Genomic DNA, 18,929 nt, shown 5'->3' on the forward strand with positions numbered 1-18,929 from the left:
TTTATGTAACTCTGTGATAATAGTGAAAAAGGAACAGTTGAGAAGGTACTCTTGGGAAAAACTCTTGTCTTAGCCTTGCTGAAGGGAAGATGGGTATTCCGATTCATGTTGAGAATGGACAGGGTTTTTAAGCCACCTTCCTCTTATATGTAAATTATTTTGTTTCTGACATTTGGAGACAGGAAAGACTTACTAAACAGTTTATATTTATGTGAAGAGTGGGATTTGTAAAATGTGTGAAATTCAAATATACGTCGTTAGTTGAAGCAAACGAAACTTTGTATGTCTACTTATTTTTGTGAGTAGAAAGAGTCTTAAGAGATTCCTGTACCTAGCAGCATACTTTGGAGAAGAGGTAAAAGAGTTTGCAGCAGCAGGCTAACCAGCAAGGAAGGTCGGCCGAGCGTCTCAAGTAAGTCATCTCGTAAAAGAAGTGGAAGTTTGGGTATCAAATTATCTTCCAAAGCCGTTAGAAAATACATACTCATCTTTGTACACACAGTGTCCCACAAGGAGTAGTTAGTGCTGAGGGATATGAAAGTAACAATCATTTGAAGCAAAAAACTTCATATGGACACACACCCTAGTCCAAACATTTTCAGTGATAGAATATATTTAATGTACATTGTTATTGATTTTCTGTATTGTACACCACTTCATCTAGTTTACACATGTACAAGAGGTAGTAAACATTACAACAAAGTGTCAGTTGAAAATTCATATTTTTAACACATTGACATCTAAGGACCTCTAAGCATTATCATACATGTCACAATCTAGCTATTGTACAGCTCACAATACATGTTTGAATATCCCAGTGTTAACTGTGTACTCTAGGGAGAACATGTAATGTTGGTTGTCTGAGTGTCTCTGCACATTTCCTGATGATGGCAGCAGGAGTCACGAGGAAAACAAGCACTTTATTTCACTTAATCACCTTTCGTTTGCAGACCGCAGACTTCATCAAACCCCCACAAACTAAAGTCTAATGGCATGAGGCCTGGCAATCTTGGTAGCCAGTTAATAGTACTACCAAGGCCAGTCCACTGATTAAGTTAAGTGCAGCTGAGACGTTCCCTAGAAAATCTGGTAAAATGTGGAGGCTCTGTCCTGCTGGAAGTACACTGCAGCCTGCATGGACAAAGAAACATTCTCAAGGTGTTCTACAAACAAATTTCCCGAAAAATGCAAGAAAATCTGCCTGTCATTCATTCTTCTGAAATGACTGCAGCTATCAACTTGTTACCAATAACGTCCCACCAGACACCGTTCAAAAAACAAACCTGGTTTCTACTGAAGCATGTGGATTTTCCTGCAACCACTGATGATTATTTTGTGTGTGGATTCCCTTCATGTAAACATGGCTGTATCAGTGAATAATTTTGACAGAAACAGATGACTGGCATTTAACCAGTGACGAAATTCCAGTCATGTGGCATTGGCACCAATATAAATATTGTGGACACGCTGTATGTAAAACAAGGCACAAATCTTCTATATCTAATGTGTTCGTTGGACATTGATACATGGCTGTATGTAAAACAGGCACAAATCATCTATATCTAATGTGTTCGTTGCAGCTGCAGAAAGTTGAGGTGCTGGTAGCAGGACTATGCTGCATCATTCAACAATGTGTTGCTGTTCCTGCACAGATTGTTGAACTACACTTCAGAAGAAAAAAGGGAATTTGGAAGAAACGCTCAACGATCACAAATTCGTCAGCCGGAATGGTCCAACGGTATTATTCAACAGCAGACGGAGCACTACTGTCGCAGATGCTATGCACATACACCGTACCTGCATACTCTTCATAAGTGCATTTTAGCCACTGCATGTACAAACACAGTTAGTAATGGTAGTATGGTATTCTGCCTTACAGCATGTCTTGTCATGGGTTAAGCCTCTTCCACTTTTGTCTGTCCATGGACAATCTTTTCATTTCTGAATATTTGTCTCCTTTGATATTGTCCAGCATTCGATATCCTTTTTCCTCTTCCTCCTTTTCCCTCCACCATTCCTTCTATTTCTTCATTCAATAAACAGTCCCTCCTCAAACAGTGTCCAATCCAGTTCAGTTTTCTCTTTCTGATGACTTCCAGCATATTTCTTTCTTCTCCAACTCTTCTTAATACTTCTTCATTCCTTACACGGTCTTCCTATTTCACTTTTCCGTTTTTCTCCATATCCACATCTCTAGTACCTCCAATCTTCTTTCATCTTCCTTCCTCAACGTCCAGGTCTCTGCACCATACATTGCAATGCTCCAGATGTAACATTTGACAAGTTAACTGATGCTTATCTACGATACATTCTCAATCCTTCGCACTAATTCACACAACTCACCACGGACAACTGGGTGTACAATGGGCTAATTTAATACCAGAATGACATCTCAAGCAAAGATGATGAAAGAGGTAGCTCAGACCAGGATAAAATGTCAAAGAGGTTGGGTGTGTAAGACATATATGTATGTGCCACAAGCCCAAAAACAAATGTGCATTAAATGTATTCTATCTTAGAAAAAATTCAAGAATAGGGCATATGTCCATACATTTTTAGCTTCAAATGAGCATCCCTTTCATATCTCTGAATATTGACCAGTCCTCCTTGTAAACCTTGTATAAGGTTATGATGAAATGGTAGGTACTTAAAGATATGCCAGAACACAGAGGATTCTGTGACATACATATTGCAAAGAGCCCAGTACTCAATTGTGTTAACTGATGCTTCACTACTAGCCTGGGAGGAAGTATTTTTAACGATATATTCATTCATTTTTAGTGTCAAAATGACACTTATTTTTCAATAAAGTTCCCTCTTAGACCAAACACTTTATTCAATGTTTTTGCAATAAGCACATTCTATATGTGAAGTGTTAGTCCAGAAGGTCGCCAAAAACTCATTTACAATTACAAGAACAACTTCAATGAACTCTCAAATGCTTCACAGCAAAAATTTCTTTAGCTCTAAAATATACTCTATCTGATCAAAAGTATTTGGACACCTATTGGTGGACATTAATATGGGGTGTGTCCACCCTTCATCTTCATGATGGTTTGAACTCTGCTAGGGACACTTTCTATGAGGCATTTGAATATCTCTGGAGGAATGGGAGTCAATTCTTCATCAGAAGCAGAAACCAGAGTAAGTGGTGATGTTGGACGTTGGGGTCAGAAGCAAAATTGACGTTGTAGCTCATTTGAAATGTGTTCTATTAGGTTCAGGTCACGACTCTGGACAGGCCAGTACATTTCAGTCATGTTATTGTAAACAAATCACTGCTTCACAGATGCTGCTTTATGATAGAGTGCATTGTCATGCTGATACAAAAGGTCATCTCTGAAATGTTCCTCTACTTTACGTAGTACACAATGCTGCAAAACGTGTTTTTATTCTTCTGCACTTAATGTTTTCTTAAGTGCATCCTCACTGCAAAAAGCACCTCCCTACCATTATACTACCTCTTCTATATTTCCCTGTTGGCATCACAGATGACAGTTTTTAACATTCTCCAAGCATTCGCTAACACCATACCTTCCACAGGGTGTAGCGGATCCATCACTCCCAATCACTCGTTGAACCATCACTTAGCACTGACACAACAAATGTGTGATGTACGAGGAGCTGCTCGACCATTCTACCTCATTCTTTTTAACTCCCTACACATAGTCACTGTGCTAGCTGGACTACCAGTTGCAGTTTGGAACTCATGAGAGCGTCCTTTGACAGATTTCATGTGATTTTTTTACAACCACCCTCCACAATGTTCGACAGACCCTGTCTGTCAGTGCTCAAGGGTCTGCCCTGTCTCTGTTTAACTGCAATTCCTTCGCATTTCCACTTCACAATTTTATTAGTCAAGTGACGTCAACTGATTAGTCCATGTTCTCGCTGAGCTCTCCTGATCGACCAAGTCTGCTAACTCAACACTACCCACCTTTTACACTGGCAGGTCTGCCTTTCATGGCATTTGTTAGTCAATTTTGAATTACATAGGGGTGACTGGATAATTTTGCTAAGATAGTGTATGGAAACTGAAGGATATGTCTTGTGAATGGGGTGGCTGTCACAACATTTTATACTTTAAATCTCAGTGGTTTCAGTTTTGGGATGTCCTTCACACTGTACTCATGTGAACACGTGTCAAAACTGTAATTATAGACTTCTTATGACATTTCACCAATTAAGATGCATTTTTGCTTTTGGTGCTTAACTATACAAAACACTTATGGTATACTATCAACTGCAATCGCATGCATACCATGACTGTTTTACACAGTCATATAAGCAAAATTATTCCATTTATCAATTGACACTTGACTTAACTTTATTACCTAGCATGTACTGATTCAAAAAATATCTTTGTATCCTCACACCCATTTGTTAGCCATTCAGATTAAATAAAAATGATTCAGATACATATTAACGGGAATAATCAATAGGAAACAAGTAACTAACAAGCTAAGATTATTCAAGAGCAATACAGGAAACCAACAGAAAGTGAGCTACAGTACATCCTATATATTTGGCTCAGTGTAGGTGTCATATCAACATATATTGTATTTTTTAATGAAGCCTAAAACAACACAGAAAATAAAAGGGTATACAGTCCTTTGGTGCTACAATATACATACAAATGTAAAATGAGAATATAAATATTTAACTCCAATACTTCAAATGAAAAGTGTGCACTATGCACTGTGTCACAATACTTGCTATAGAAATATGTGGTAGATTAATATAATATGTGCTTGGCTCTGATAGCTACAATGTAATTTGATTGAATTAATAATGTAATACCAGACAAGACAGAACTCACAGCATGAAGGTCTCGCTTGACGGTCTGTTGATAAAGTGCATGCATGGAAACCAGAAGTTTACAGGATCAAATCTCAGCCAGACCATAGAATATTATAGTCTGCCTTCAACTTAGCCTTCACCTCTAGATGAGGTGAAGATTCACTAGTAATGACATGTAGTTTGCATTCCACATTAAACTGTAGGTCCATTTTCCCTGGTAGGATTATAGAGTAGGTGGGGCGCACAAATCCCTGAAGTGGCAGCTAGTCGAAAGAACTGCACTATACAATTGAGCCAAATGGATTTATTATTATTATTGTGGTAAGGGTGTGTGCAATTTATTCTTCTCCTTTATTGCTGACACTAGTGTAATAACACAAAACATATTTTGAAAGCAATAACTGTTACTCACATGTCTGAGCAATAACTTTACTGCCTTTGCCAGCCTCAAGATCCTTCAAAGTTTCCCAGACGATTTGAATTATTGGGAGACAAAAGGCACCAGTTTTACCACTGCCAGTTTCTGCAGCCATCAAAACATCTCCACCACCCAAAATCAATGGTATTGCCTCAGCCTGGACGTCCATTGGTAACCTTAACATACACAGACATGGTTATTAAGCAACGATTTTGTTGTTGGTAATTAATATATGCTGATGTAAGTTCACTTAAAGCTTCAATACATGAAACAACTTTTGTTTGAGTTAAAGCTACAAAATAATTCGTAACACTCATCCCAGCAACCTGAACGGCAACTTTTATGCGGGTTTCTACACACGTTACTACTTTCCGCCTGTAGTAAATTACAGCCTTATTCACATGTACTTACAAATCCTAAACACAGTGTGACATGAGCAAGAGTTTAGCAAGGTAACTATATTAATCTGTAGACAGAAGCTGAAAGAGATGCGCAGGTTGCATCTTCATGTCTGACTGACAAGAGACAGTTATCATTCATTTAATAATTTCTTACAAACATGTGCACATTTATGGTGCTACTGCTCACCAACAGCTTTCCTCAAATCACTGTAGCACAGTTCTGGTTTTGTAACATGAAGAGTTATCCTGCTAGAAGATGCCATCATTGCCAGGGAAGACATCAAGCATTAAGGGATGCAGGAGGTCCACAATAATGTTCATGTAGTCCACATCTTACATGATGGCCTTGCATATTGTCACAGCCCATGGAAACCGATGGGGATGTTCCACATAACATAATACTGCACCCACCAACCTGCAACTGTGCCACTGTGTGTGTTTCGAGGAGCTGTACACCTAGATAACAGCCTATCTGAACACCCCCATTTATATGATAAACAGTTTGGTGTGCTGAACTCTAACTGCTTCCTCAATCATAATAGCCTCAATGTCTCCAACACAGGAAGACAATGTTAAACAGAGAAATAAGCCTTGGACCACAGCCTAATGCCCTTAAAAATATTATTTCTAATGTATCATTAATAAAATTCATCAAAAATCACCACCCTTTAAATGCATCAAAAAATGATCAGTTGAAGACTGAGAAGAATTTACCACAGCTACACATCTACATACAAATCAAACAATGGAAAGTCCAGGATGGAATGTAACAATATTGGAAATATTGCTACCCACCATATGGCAGAGATGCTAAGTCGCAGATAGGCACAACAAAAAGACTGTCACAAATAATAGCTTTCGGCCAGTAAGGCCATCATCAAAATTAGACAGCAAAACACACACACACACACACACACACACACACACACACACACGACTGCAGTTTCAGGCCTCAGTTTGTGACAGTCTTTTTGTTGTGCCTATCTGCGACTCAGGATCTCCACTCGATGGTGTGTAGCAACTTTCATTTTTTCAATATTGTTACACCAACATACAAAAATTCACCAGTGGCTCACAAAAGTCTCTGGTAATCTGCCTCATAACATTAATTGCCTGACTGGTAAAAAAGCAATTTTTAAATTGTATTTAACATGTACATTTTTATTAAATGAAGTAGTTATGCTGTAAAATCATGCTACTCATATAGGAAACATCTAATACTAAATTTAACACAAATTACTCTGGAAATTAACATTATTTTCTAATATCCAGTCTCTGGCTTGTAAAATACTAGCCATTATGTGTAACTTAGTGCTATGTTCAAACTTCCGACTGTTATATGCAAGTTAAAATATTTCCTATAGAAAAATAGGTTAAATGAATAAAAACATTTCAAAAAGCTGCCCACTTATTTTGAGATTTGTGGACACTGATGTCTGAATTCAAAAGTAACACTAAATTTCAATTCTGTCATGTAATTTTCTCTCTCCACTATTCACCCATTCTTGACTTTTATTGGATCTGGTGTAACTGTAAATGTCAATGAATGAATGGAATGACTCAAGAAATGTATCACTACAGAGAATTACTATTTTAAACCGAGTCTGTATGCTGACAAACTACTGTTATTCTTTTACACACGTAACACGAATCAATAAAATTTAATTTATTAAATGTATATTTAAAGAAGCTTCCAGGGAATACCTAACATAATGTGACTGTCAAAAATTAAATTAAGAGATGAAAGACAACTATTAGAACTTACATCCAGTCCATTTCGTCAACAGCTTTGGCAATTTCTGGCAATACACCCATCTCTGTAATAGAACATACATGTATTTTACTTTATATCAAAAAAGTGAAAACAATTTACATTGCAACCAAATAATTTTTTTTCATATTCATTCTGGTGTTGTTGAAACTGTTAGCTTGAAATGTCCTACAGATTTACTATATATTTATGCACCCAATATGAGACCAAGCAACACACTTTCTCCTTCTCCATCAGTGAACAGAACAGAGATATTGACCCTCTGTCACATCAAAAAAATACTGTAATTTGTGTAAAGGGGGGTAAGGAGGAGGGAGAGGGAAGAGAAGTAATTATATGCATTGGCAGGTGCAATATTTATATAAAATCATACTAACATTCACAATACGGAAGCTAACAAAGGGATGAGGAACCATGTCTACAAATCACAAAATAATGAAATTTGAAAGGATACATAAAACAGTAGAGAAGAAGGATGTGGAATGAAATGTCTCATACACTATATTGAAAAATACACAACATTCTTCAGTGATACCTTAGACTTCACAAGTAATCTGCTACCTAAATCCATCTGCAACATCATATTCTCCATCTACACATATACTCCGCAAGCTACTGTAAGAGCACAGTGGAGGACACTTCATACTAATATCGGCTATTCATTATTCTATTACATTTGTGTATTGAAAATGACTGTCCATACCCTTCAGCACACTCCCTAATTCCTCTTACCTTATTCTCATGATCCCTATGCAAGCTACACAACAGTTGCAAACAGTCTTTCTCAAAAAATACATACTCTAAATTTAACCGACAGAGTTTCATGAGAACTGTGTTTTTTTCCCATTAAAGTTCTCTGAGCATGTATGTTACACTTTCAAAAAGGCTGCACCACACAGTTATGAGTCTAGTAGCACTTCATTTCGTTCAATGTATGCTGTCAAATTTATTTGAAAATGACTAAATGGTGGGATAATATTGTAAAATTTATTGCACGTGTTTCTTGTATGCAGTTTTCTTTACAAATGTACTTCATTTTCCCAGGACTCTCCTAACAACTCTTTCACATTCATCTTACTGGTATTTATTTTATGTGGCCACCACATTTCATACTGCTTTTCAGTATTACTCCTAAATACTTACACAATGTGGTAGGCGATAATCCCAAAGATAACTATATAATAAGGTAAATAAATATAACAATATCATGGAAACAATAGACTGCTACTACAACTCGTATACATGTGGTGTTGAATTGCCGACAGGCACAATGAAAAGACTGATACATATTTTAGTTTTCGACCAAAGGCATTCTTCTGAAGTAGACAATACACTAACATTCAGAAAGCATAACTCGCATACACACGACCACTATGGCTGATTCTGGTTATTCCAGCCCGCACTTTCTATTGTTTAATAACATAAGTAGGGCACATAATAAAAAATAAAATCCAAAAGACTAAATACTGCATGGTGTCACACTGCAACAGTAAGCAGTTAGCTTCCTGTGGGAGCATACCTTTCTCCTCAAACTACATAGCTCCACAAGCATCAATAGCACAGACCATCGTGCTGGAACATAATTGATTATTTTCTTAAAAAACTCTGAGGAAGGTTTGGGTATAAGTGTATGACAACTCAATGGCTCAACAACATAAGTTGTTACTTTTTATTCTTTTCATTGTCTGCACTCCAACCAAAGCTTACCGTTATCATACAATGGAAAGTCTATGACGAAATAAAAGCAATACTTTGAAAAGGATAGATTATAATATAATTGGATGGATAAAAATCTACTCACAAAGTGGTGGCAGGAGCAAACATGTACAAAAGTTAAGGAAATGTGTAAGCTTTTGGAGTCAGAGGCTCTTCCTGGCAAAAGAGTGGAGAGGGAACAAAGAGGAAAAAGAATGGTGAGATTTAGGAAATGGAGAGAATTACGGAAAAGTCTTGCAGAACTCCCAGTCGGGAGACTTCCCTGATGGGATGGGAAGAAAAGACTTCTTCAGACTTCTATTTTTCCAACAAAGCCACTAGTCCCTTTCTCCTCATCTACTTTACTTCGTTCCTTTCCAACTCACTCACCCCAAACCTCATGACTGCATCTAGTAGCCTTAGCCATGTACCCACAACATCTCTGCACATGCCTATAAGCAGCACTAACCTTCGCTCACCTACAGCCTGCCATCTCTCTCCCTCTTGCCCCATGTATGTCTGTTCCTTGTCCCCACCACCCACAACAGATTGCTGCTCACGTCAGATGCAGCTGTAATCCGCAGTCTGGCCAAAGAGGACAGATACTGGTGTTTCTCTCTCTCTCTCTCTCTCTCTCTCTCTCTCTCTCTGTGTGTGTGTGTGTGTGTGTGTGTGTGTGTGTGTGTGTGTGTGTGTGTGTGTGTGTGTGTGTGTAACTGTTTGAAAAGAAAGGTTTGGGGGTGGGCTGTCTATTTACGCAATTATACTTTCTCGTCTGACTGGAATTCGTCAGTAGGAAAAGGGACAGAAGGAAACATAGTAGGTGAACACGGATTGAGGGGGGGGGGGGGGGGAGAAATGAAAGAGGAAGCCGTTTGGTAAAATTTTGCACAGAGCATAACTTAATCATAGCTAACACTTGGTTCAAGAATCATAAAAGAAGGTTGTATACCTGGAAGAATCCTGGAGATACTAAAAGGTATCAGATAGATTATTAATCGTAAGACAGAGATTTAGGAACCAGGTTTTAAATTGTAAGACATTTCCAGGGTCAGATGTGGATTCTGACCACAATCTATTGGTTATGAACTGCAGATCGAAACTGAAGAAGCTGCAAAAAGGTGGGAATTTAAGGAGATGGGACCTGGATAAACTGAAAGAACCAGAGGTTGTAGAGTGTTTCAGGGAGAGCATAAGGGAACAATTGACAGGAATGGGGGAAAGAAATACAGTAGAAGAAGAATGGGTAGCTCTGAGGGATGAAGTAGTGAAGGCAGCAGACGATCAAGTAGGTAAAAGGACGAGGGCTAGTAGAAATCCTTGGGTAACAGAGGAAATATTGAATTTAATTGATGAAAGGAGAAAATATAAAAATGCAGTAAATGAAGCAGGCAAAAAGGAATACAAACGTCTCAAAAATGAGATCGACAGGAAGTGCAAAATGGCTAAACAGGGATGGCTAGAAGACAAATGTAAGGATGTAGAGGCTTGTCTCGCTAGGGGTAAGATAGATACTGCCTACAGGAAAATTAAAGAGACCTTTGGAGAGAAGAGAACCACTTGTATGAATATCAAGAACTCAGATGGCAACCTAATTCTAAGCAAAGAAGGGAAGGCAGAAAGGTGGAAGGAGTATATAGAGGATTTATACAAGGGCGATGTACTTGAGGACAATATTATGGAAATGGAAGAGGATGTACATGAAGACGAAATGGGAGACAAGATACTGCGTGAAGAGTTTGACAGAGCACTGAAAGACCTGAGTCGAAACAAGGCCCCGGGAGTAGACAACATTCCATTACAACTACTGATGGCCTTGGGAGAGCCAGTCATGACAAAACTCTACCATCTGGTGAGCAAGATGTATGGGACAGGCGACATACCCTCAGACTTCAAGAAGAATATAATAATTCCAATCCCAAAGAAAGCAGGTGTTGACAGATGTGAAAATTACCGAACTATCAGTTTAATAAGTCACAGCTGCAAAATACTAACACGAATTCTTTACAGACGAATGGAAAAACTGGTAGAAGCCAACCTCGGGGAAGATCAGTTTGGATTCCGTAGAAATGTTGGAACACGTGAGGCAATACTGACCTTACGACTTATCTTAGAAGAAAGATTAAGGAAAGGCAAACCTACGTTTCTAGCATTTGTAGACTTAGACAAAGCTTTTGACAATGTTACCTGGAATACTCTCTTTCAAATTCTGAAGGTGGCAGGGGTAAAGTACAGGGAGCGAAAGGCTATTTACAATTTGTACAGAAACCAGATGGCAGTTATAAGAGTCGAGGGGCATGAAAGGGAAGCAGTGGTTGGGAAAGGAGTGAGACAGGGTTGTAGCCTCTCCCCGATGTTATTCAATCTGTATATTGAGCAAGCAGTAAAGGAAACAAAAGAAAAATTCGGAGTAGGTATTAAAATTCATGGAGAAGAAGTAAAAACTTTGAGGTTCGCCGATGACATTGTAATTCTGTCAGAGACAGCAAAGGACTTGGAAGAGCACTTGAACGGAATGGACAGTGTCTTGAAAGGAGGATATAAGATGAACATCAACAAAAGCAAAATGAGGATAATGGAATGTAGTCAAATTAAATCGGGTGATGCTGAGGGAATTAGATTAGGAAATGAGACACTTAAAGTAGCAAAGGAGTTTTGCTATTTAGGGAGCAAAATAACTGATGATGGTCGAAGTAGAGAGGATATAAAATGTAGACTGGCAATGGCAAGGAAAGTGTTTCTGAAGAAGAGAAATTTGTTAACATCCAGTATAGATTTAAGTGTCAGGAAGTCACTTCTGAAAGTATTTGTATGGAGTGTAGCCATGTATGGAAGTGAAACATGGACGATAACTAGTTTGGACAAGAAGAGAATAGAAGCTTTTGAAATGTGGTGCTACAGGAGAATGCTGAAGATAAGGTGGGTAGATCACGTAACTAATGAGGAAGTATTGAATAGGATTGGGGAGAAGAGAAGTTTGTGGCACAACTTGACTAGAAGAAGGGATCGGTTCGTAGGACACGTTTTGAGGAATCAAGGGATCACAAATTTAGCATTGGAGGGCAGCGTGGAGGGTAAAAATCGTAGAGGGAGACCAAGAGATGAATACACTAAGCAGATTCAGAAGGATGTAGGTTGCAGTAGGTACTGGGAGATGAAGAAGCTTGCACAGGATAGAGTAGCATGGAGAGCTGCATCAAACCAGTCTCAGGACTGAAGACCACAACAACAACAACAACAACTTTCTCGTCTGAATTAAGGTTTTATGGAATTGATGGTGTGGTCAATCAATGTATGTCATATCAATCTTAAAGAATGCAGAAAGGCTGAACTATTTCTTTTCCTCAGTTGCATATAATATTATGTTGATTATTACTTTAGAACTGTCTACTCACAACTGAGTACAACATATTTTTCTTACCATGTATGTTACACCTATATTATTTGTGAGGCACCTTCAGTGGCAAATTTCATACACACTAATCTCCATGTGTGATGTGAAAATGAAATTTTGTACGGCAGAAAGCAGAACAACATACGTAAGACAGGAAAAACACATTTAGATCAGTATCTACAAAATTTGCCACTGAAGATGCCATACAAATAATAAAAGCAATCAATACACACATAAAGGTCTGATTACTGAGTGGTTTTCTGCCGATGTCACTCTCAGTTTAAGAAAAACGCAGTACATTCAGTTCCGCACACTAGAGGTACTGCAGCAACAATAATTTTAACATATTGTGAGGACATAATCACTAGGGTGGAAAATTAAAAAACTTTTGGTGTCCAAATTGAGGAGAATTTAAACTGGAAAAACACACATTTTGGGAACTTGTGTAAATCTTATTTCAGCAACATTTGCACTTTCAATTGTAGCAAATCTTGGGGAACGGCAAATCAATAAGTTTAGACAACTGTTTAAGGGGAGAGGCATTTTGACTAATGTAACATCCCAGAAAATTAAATGTGTGTGCCGGATGGAGACTCAATCTCAGGACCTTTGCCTCTGTCTGGCAAGTGCTCAACCAACTCAGTGGAGTTGCCCGAAAAGGCGAAGCTCCTGAGTTAAAGTCTCTGTCTGGCACAGTTTTAATTTGCCATGATGTTTTATATCAGTGCACACTCCACTGCAGACTAAAAAATTCATTTTGGATTTAGACTATTGTAATACAACATATTTATCCCCTCAAAGTTTGCTGTGAATAATCCACTTCAGTTCAAAAGGAATGATTATGTACATTACTACAATGGCAGAAGAAAGAATGACAATTACTCCAAATTAAGATTGTCTTTAGCACAAACAAGACTGCACAACACTGCTACCACAATTTTTGATCATTTATCCAATGACACAATGTGTCTGACAGATAGTCAAGTTAAATTTGAAAACAATCTGGAAAAGTTTCCTCTTAACAACTCTTGAATTCCATATAAGAATTTCTATTTTTGTACTGTGTAAAATGTGTTGGGGCATCAACATTTCCTGACTTTGAATTCCAGTTTTAGTTTTTATGACAAAACGTGCATTTGAATACAGCGCAAACATAAACATTAGGATAGTCTACAGGTCAATCTATTACCACAAATTCAGTGATTCACATTTCTTGGTTTTGCCAACTCACAATCAAATTATCAACTTTTCACCTAACCTAGAACTTGGGCTATGTTACAAATGAGGTTGTCACAACAATCAAACAGCAATGTCCAATATCACACTTTATCCTTTCATACTGTGGAAACATTTTGACCAGCATTTTCTGTAGAACACAGGATTATACTGCAACTATAAATTGGCTTTGGGGACACAGTCTATGCTGAGGATACTTTTTTTGCTACAGTGCAGTTTGGCGCATTTGTGTCGCTGCGTGCTGATGTCAGCAATTCTTTCCCACTGGCTGTAGCCAATCAAGTATAGTATATGGTAGCCAATGAGAACCAGTGAATCTAATGACTTGTTTTGGTAGAAGATATGAATGAATTACTTTCAACATGAAGAGTGCGTGACTGACAATTTTTGAACTGTGTGTTATAGCTTACAAGGTTTGTTAATGGTTTTCTGAGAATATGAAAGGATTTCTTGGGATACTGTTTTGTATCCCAATGTTATAGTTTGGTTGTGAATTGATGAAGCCAACAAATGTGGATATAAGAAACCTGGTTGTCACGACATACTGATCTGCAGTGTAACACGATCATTTCAAAAAATTTGTGGCATATTTTCAGACTGTCTCAATTTCCCATCAACGGAGGTGTCCGATCCCACCCGTTGGCTTTGACCCGTGACGCAAGGGGGGGTGTTGTGAGTGACGTCATGACGGCACAGAGTTAAGTTTATGAGTGCATTGTGTTGTATAGATGTCTTGTTGCAGTTGGTGGTGTCCTCTGGTGGTGTGTGTATGGTCTGTGTGTTATGTGGTGTATTGGGTGTCCGTGCTTGAAGTGTGCATTTATCGGTTGTGACTGTTATAGAAGAACGGACATTAGTTTCAGTGAGTTAAGAATTAAGTTTCCGTTGTGTTTATGTTATTGCGATGTCTTTTGATGTTAGTGGTTTGCTGTTTGTCACGGTGTAAGTCGTTTAATTCAATTTGTGGCTTTTTTGTTAGGTATGGAATGACTTAAAAGTTTAATATTGCGCATCTGCGGGCTGAAATGGGAGATGACATGTCCATCATTAAGTTTCTGCAACTTTTTGGGCTTCTGGCAGAGATAGTGAAATGCAGCGTATGCAAGTACAATATGCAAGTTGTTGTTTTTTTTTTTTTTTTTTTTTTTTTTTTGGCGTGTGTGATTGGGGTGGCTGACCTAGTGTGTAGCGCTGGAACTTTTTTGTGGTAGGTAGTCTTTTTTTTGGGTCTACTGTTCGTGTGTTATGATGTTCGGTGGGGTTTTTACGTGCTGTTGGGCCAATGTTATTTAATGCATGTGTTGGTTGTTCATGTTTTGGTATCGGCACTTGTGGCTGAAATATGTATCTTAGGGGAAGTACTCAATTTCAATTTTTTTTGGTATCTTCAGTTGTATTTGAGCTATATAAATCATGGGAAGTGACCGATTCTAATTTGTCGTCATAGTTGTGTGTGTTTTGGTGTTGTGAGCTGCTGTTGACCTATATAATTCAAGGGAAATGTACGATTTCAATTTTTGTTGTTGTAGGTGTTGGTTTTGGGGTATCGGCAGTCACAGTGTTATTATTTTTGGAATAGTTGGTTTTTATTTTGTGGTATTGACAATTGTGGTTGAGCTATGTAGGTAAAGGGAAGTGACCGATTCCTGTCGATATTGTAAGTGTAGCAGAATTTGGGAATTTTGTGGTGTTTTTACGTCGTCGTTTTGTGTGGTTTGGGATTGTGGTGTGTGTCTGTAAGTGTTTATATTTAGTTTGTCCCCACCCAAAAACCCCTATTTCCCGCGCTGGTACCGCTAGTTTGATTATATTTTTGGAGGGAGATGTGTGTGTTGGTTTTACACGTATTTTCGTGTTTGCTGTCGTGTTTATGTAATAACATCATAGGCACCATATTGAAAACATTGAGAATTTCTGCCATATTGGTGATGCCATGGGTCAAAGCAGACAGGTGGAATCGGACGCTTCTGTAATCGCCAATTTCCAAGGTGGTGGTTTGGCTAGAACCTAAGAGCACAGTTTAAATTTTGCGGAATATTCTGTTTAACATGACAGCATTCAACACAATATATTTCATCATGGCGCCACGTAATTTCATACATTCAACATAATGATAACTTCTATCGAACACTGTTTTCTCACTTGTTTACCAAAATTTACACAATGGAGAAGTTGTTGATACCACAGTGCACTTCTGACTTTTTATCCTTCTCATCATTATGTGATTCACTTACGATTTTTAGAAAGAGTTCAGATTAATTATTTCACTTTCTGAAACTCACTAATATCAGAACACTCCTTTCTTGCAAGCTCTGACACTGGTGTCAGTTATAATCAGTGGAACAGCTTCCATTGTCAAAACCCTGTATAGTGTTCAGTATATATTAATTTTTGCATTATAATGAGAGCACTTCTTTGCAATGACTTTTTCAACACTCTCAAATTAAGTTTGGGTATCAATGCGTGTCTTTTGTGACTGAGTTTTGGAATTATAATCCTTCCATAGCCAGTCTTTACTGTTCCATGTAATCTGACAGAATTAAAATTCTGGCATATTAAATCAGCTATGTATCTAGCAACAGCTAACGTTAAGGAAAAAATGTCTACTTTGAAGAGTGAAGATGAGACAGCCCGCTTACCCTACTTCTCAGATTGGATTGGAAGCTAACTCTGGTTTGAGACTCACGAAACCTTGGAGTCTAAGCAGGTGTAACATGCTCAGAATTAGGATATATGAATACAAGCAGCTGGTAAGTTTAATTCCAGTAGATCAAAATCAATATTCAACATTGCAATTGGTGACAAAACATGGCTGCACCATTCCAATCACACATGAAACTAGTCATTTATCAAGGGATTCATCATTACTGTCTACAAAAACTTTATAGTATAAGCTGTGAGAACAAGCTAATTGTCTCTCTTCAGAAACATTACTTCAGAGGATACAATGTCAACAGCAGACTGGTTTGCTGTAATGCATTTCAACAAAGCACAAAATCCAGGTACGCACACTCCATTCTCAGAGATGCCCTTATCTACACATTTCGACCTCCACTTTACAGCTCAGACATAGACCTGGATGATCTTTCTCTATTCTCAAAAATAAAACTAGTCAAATATGAATGTCGTTTAACAAAACTGTTCTGACTTTCATATCAACGTGATGTTGTTGTGGTCTTCAGTCCTGAGACTGGTTTGATGCAGCTCTCCATGCTACTCTATCCTGTGCTAGCTTCTTCATCTCCCAGTACCTACTGTAGCCTACATCCTTCTGAATCTGCTTAGTGTATTCATCTCTTGGTCTCCCTCTACAATTTTTACCCTCCAGTACTAAATTGGTGATCCCTTGATGCCTCAGAACACAAGGTCAATTTGCTTTGTCTCAGGAACACCTACCAACACTTGCTTAATGATATTTCTGATTTTCTGTCAGCAGAAGTGGCAGACACTATCAAACGCTCTCACTCTTTCACCAGCAACGTAAGAATAAATCTGGAAATGCTAATGATAATATAACATTGCACTGGAAGTGGAAACCAATCTGTTTTGATAGGTTTCGTACAATATCCTTCAGGAGTAAATGAAAACTAATTTTTTTATACACATAAATTTTGTACTTTTTGCATTTAACTTGATGTAATTACAGAAATAAAATACAGCACCAGTCCTCTTACTCAAAGGGCACCTGATTAAACATTCAAAAACACTGACATACAGTTGAATACAAACTTGACTATCAGTCAATTGTGGCAACATTTGGTACATACAGTTCAGTACTCCTCACGCTATAAAAATGTTTGTCAGAATTATATACATGAAGGAGAAAGTGTTAATTTTTTGGGACTGAAGATAGAGAGCCTTGCAGCTGACGCTTGCTGCAACTAGAATTAATGAACTGCTTTGTTCGCATATGCATGCAGTTGCTTCACAACTGCTACAAGTGATTTAAGAATGGAGAAACTAGTTTTGACCTGCCCATTTCCATTCACTAATGAGTTATGAATTACTTTTTAGGGGAAATTCAAGTTATAAGAACGGTATTTTCAATAATCTGAAGTGTATTAGAAGAATTATATGTGGTGTTAATTCAAGAATGTCCCGCAGTAATGTATTCAAAATTCATTTTGACACCTACTTCACAAAACGTATATTGAAGTCTTGTCATTACCAATGTTTCTTATTTTACAAATAATAGTGAAAACCACGAGAAAAGCATCCGGGCGTAAAATCATTTCAATAGAGACCTCATTAGGGTCAATATTAGTACGGAAAGGAGTCACACACTTTGGTAGGTATGTGTTCAGCAACCTACAGGACCAAATACAATATCAGGCAGATAATGTAGTTGGGCTTAAAACCAAATTTAAAAACTTTTATGGTGGCTCCTTCTCCACTGAAAAGTATCTTCATGGAAATTTTTTGAGTTAATGTATAATTAGAATAACCACTGTAATACGGTAATGTAATGTATTTTCACTGCAGTGCATTTAAATAGAATGTACATTCTCGATTTCTTTCAACATCCCACAGAACACCTTCCACTGTAACCGAGAAATACAAATAATGTAAAGTGACGGCACAAAAGAGCTGCTCCACTATTAATGCACTGGCTATATTATTTCGATTAAAGACAGACGAATTTTTAAGATTTTGGTTTTTTCAAAGGATGATGCTTTGGCAAAAGTCGAAATTCATCAGCACACACGATTTCTCGAAGCCAAATGACTATTTATCGTGACAGCAAATATGAGTTAAAATCTTCAATTCCTAATTCATTGCAAGACAACCTTGTTATCTATCTCACTTTGGAACACAAAATATACAAATGCAGACACACCTTCGAAAGCCGTCATTTTTGTGTATTTATTATTACCGACACGACGAACACCGAATGACAGAAATCAACACCGGTATTCCGCAACACCACACAACTCTTCCGGACCACACTCTCTGACCTTTCTAAACTCTCAGTTGGCTCACAGAGGTTTCAGAAAGATATCACATGAAATCATTACTACGATATATCGTTACGGTCGATTCATACTGGACGTTAACGGAACGAAAGGCGACGTCGCCGTCAAATCATGGTATGACTATGTTAGTTGGTTGGTTGATTTGGGGGAGGGTACCAAATAGTGAGGTCATCGGTCCCAATGGAGTAGGGAAGGAAGTCGGTCGTGCCCTTTCATAGGAACCATTCCGGCATTTGCCTAA

The 18,929-nt window shown here is 38.0% G+C and overlaps 1 protein-coding gene across 1 annotated transcript in view; it reads right to left on the reverse strand.

Moving 5' to 3' along the window:
• LOC124619358 (ATP-dependent RNA helicase Ddx1) overlaps window positions 1-18,683 on the reverse strand; it is a 71,535-nt gene extending 52,852 nt beyond the window's left edge. Inside the window, exons 1-3 of the mRNA XM_047145678.1 lie at window positions 18,553-18,683; window positions 7,385-7,436; window positions 5,213-5,394 (exon numbers count right to left, since the gene is read on the reverse strand). Of these exons, the coding sequence (XP_047001634.1) occupies window positions 5,213-5,394; window positions 7,385-7,436; window positions 18,553-18,568 (250 nt within the window). The 5' untranslated portion in view covers window positions 18,569-18,683. The remainder of the gene's footprint in view (window positions 1-5,212; window positions 5,395-7,384; window positions 7,437-18,552) is intronic.
• Window positions 18,684-18,929: the final 246 nt, after the last annotated feature.

The sequence above is a fragment of the Schistocerca americana genome, chromosome 6, assembly GCF_021461395.2.
Source record: "Schistocerca americana isolate TAMUIC-IGC-003095 chromosome 6, iqSchAmer2.1, whole genome shotgun sequence".
NCBI classification, from domain to species: Eukaryota; Metazoa; Arthropoda; class Insecta; order Orthoptera; family Acrididae; genus Schistocerca; species Schistocerca americana.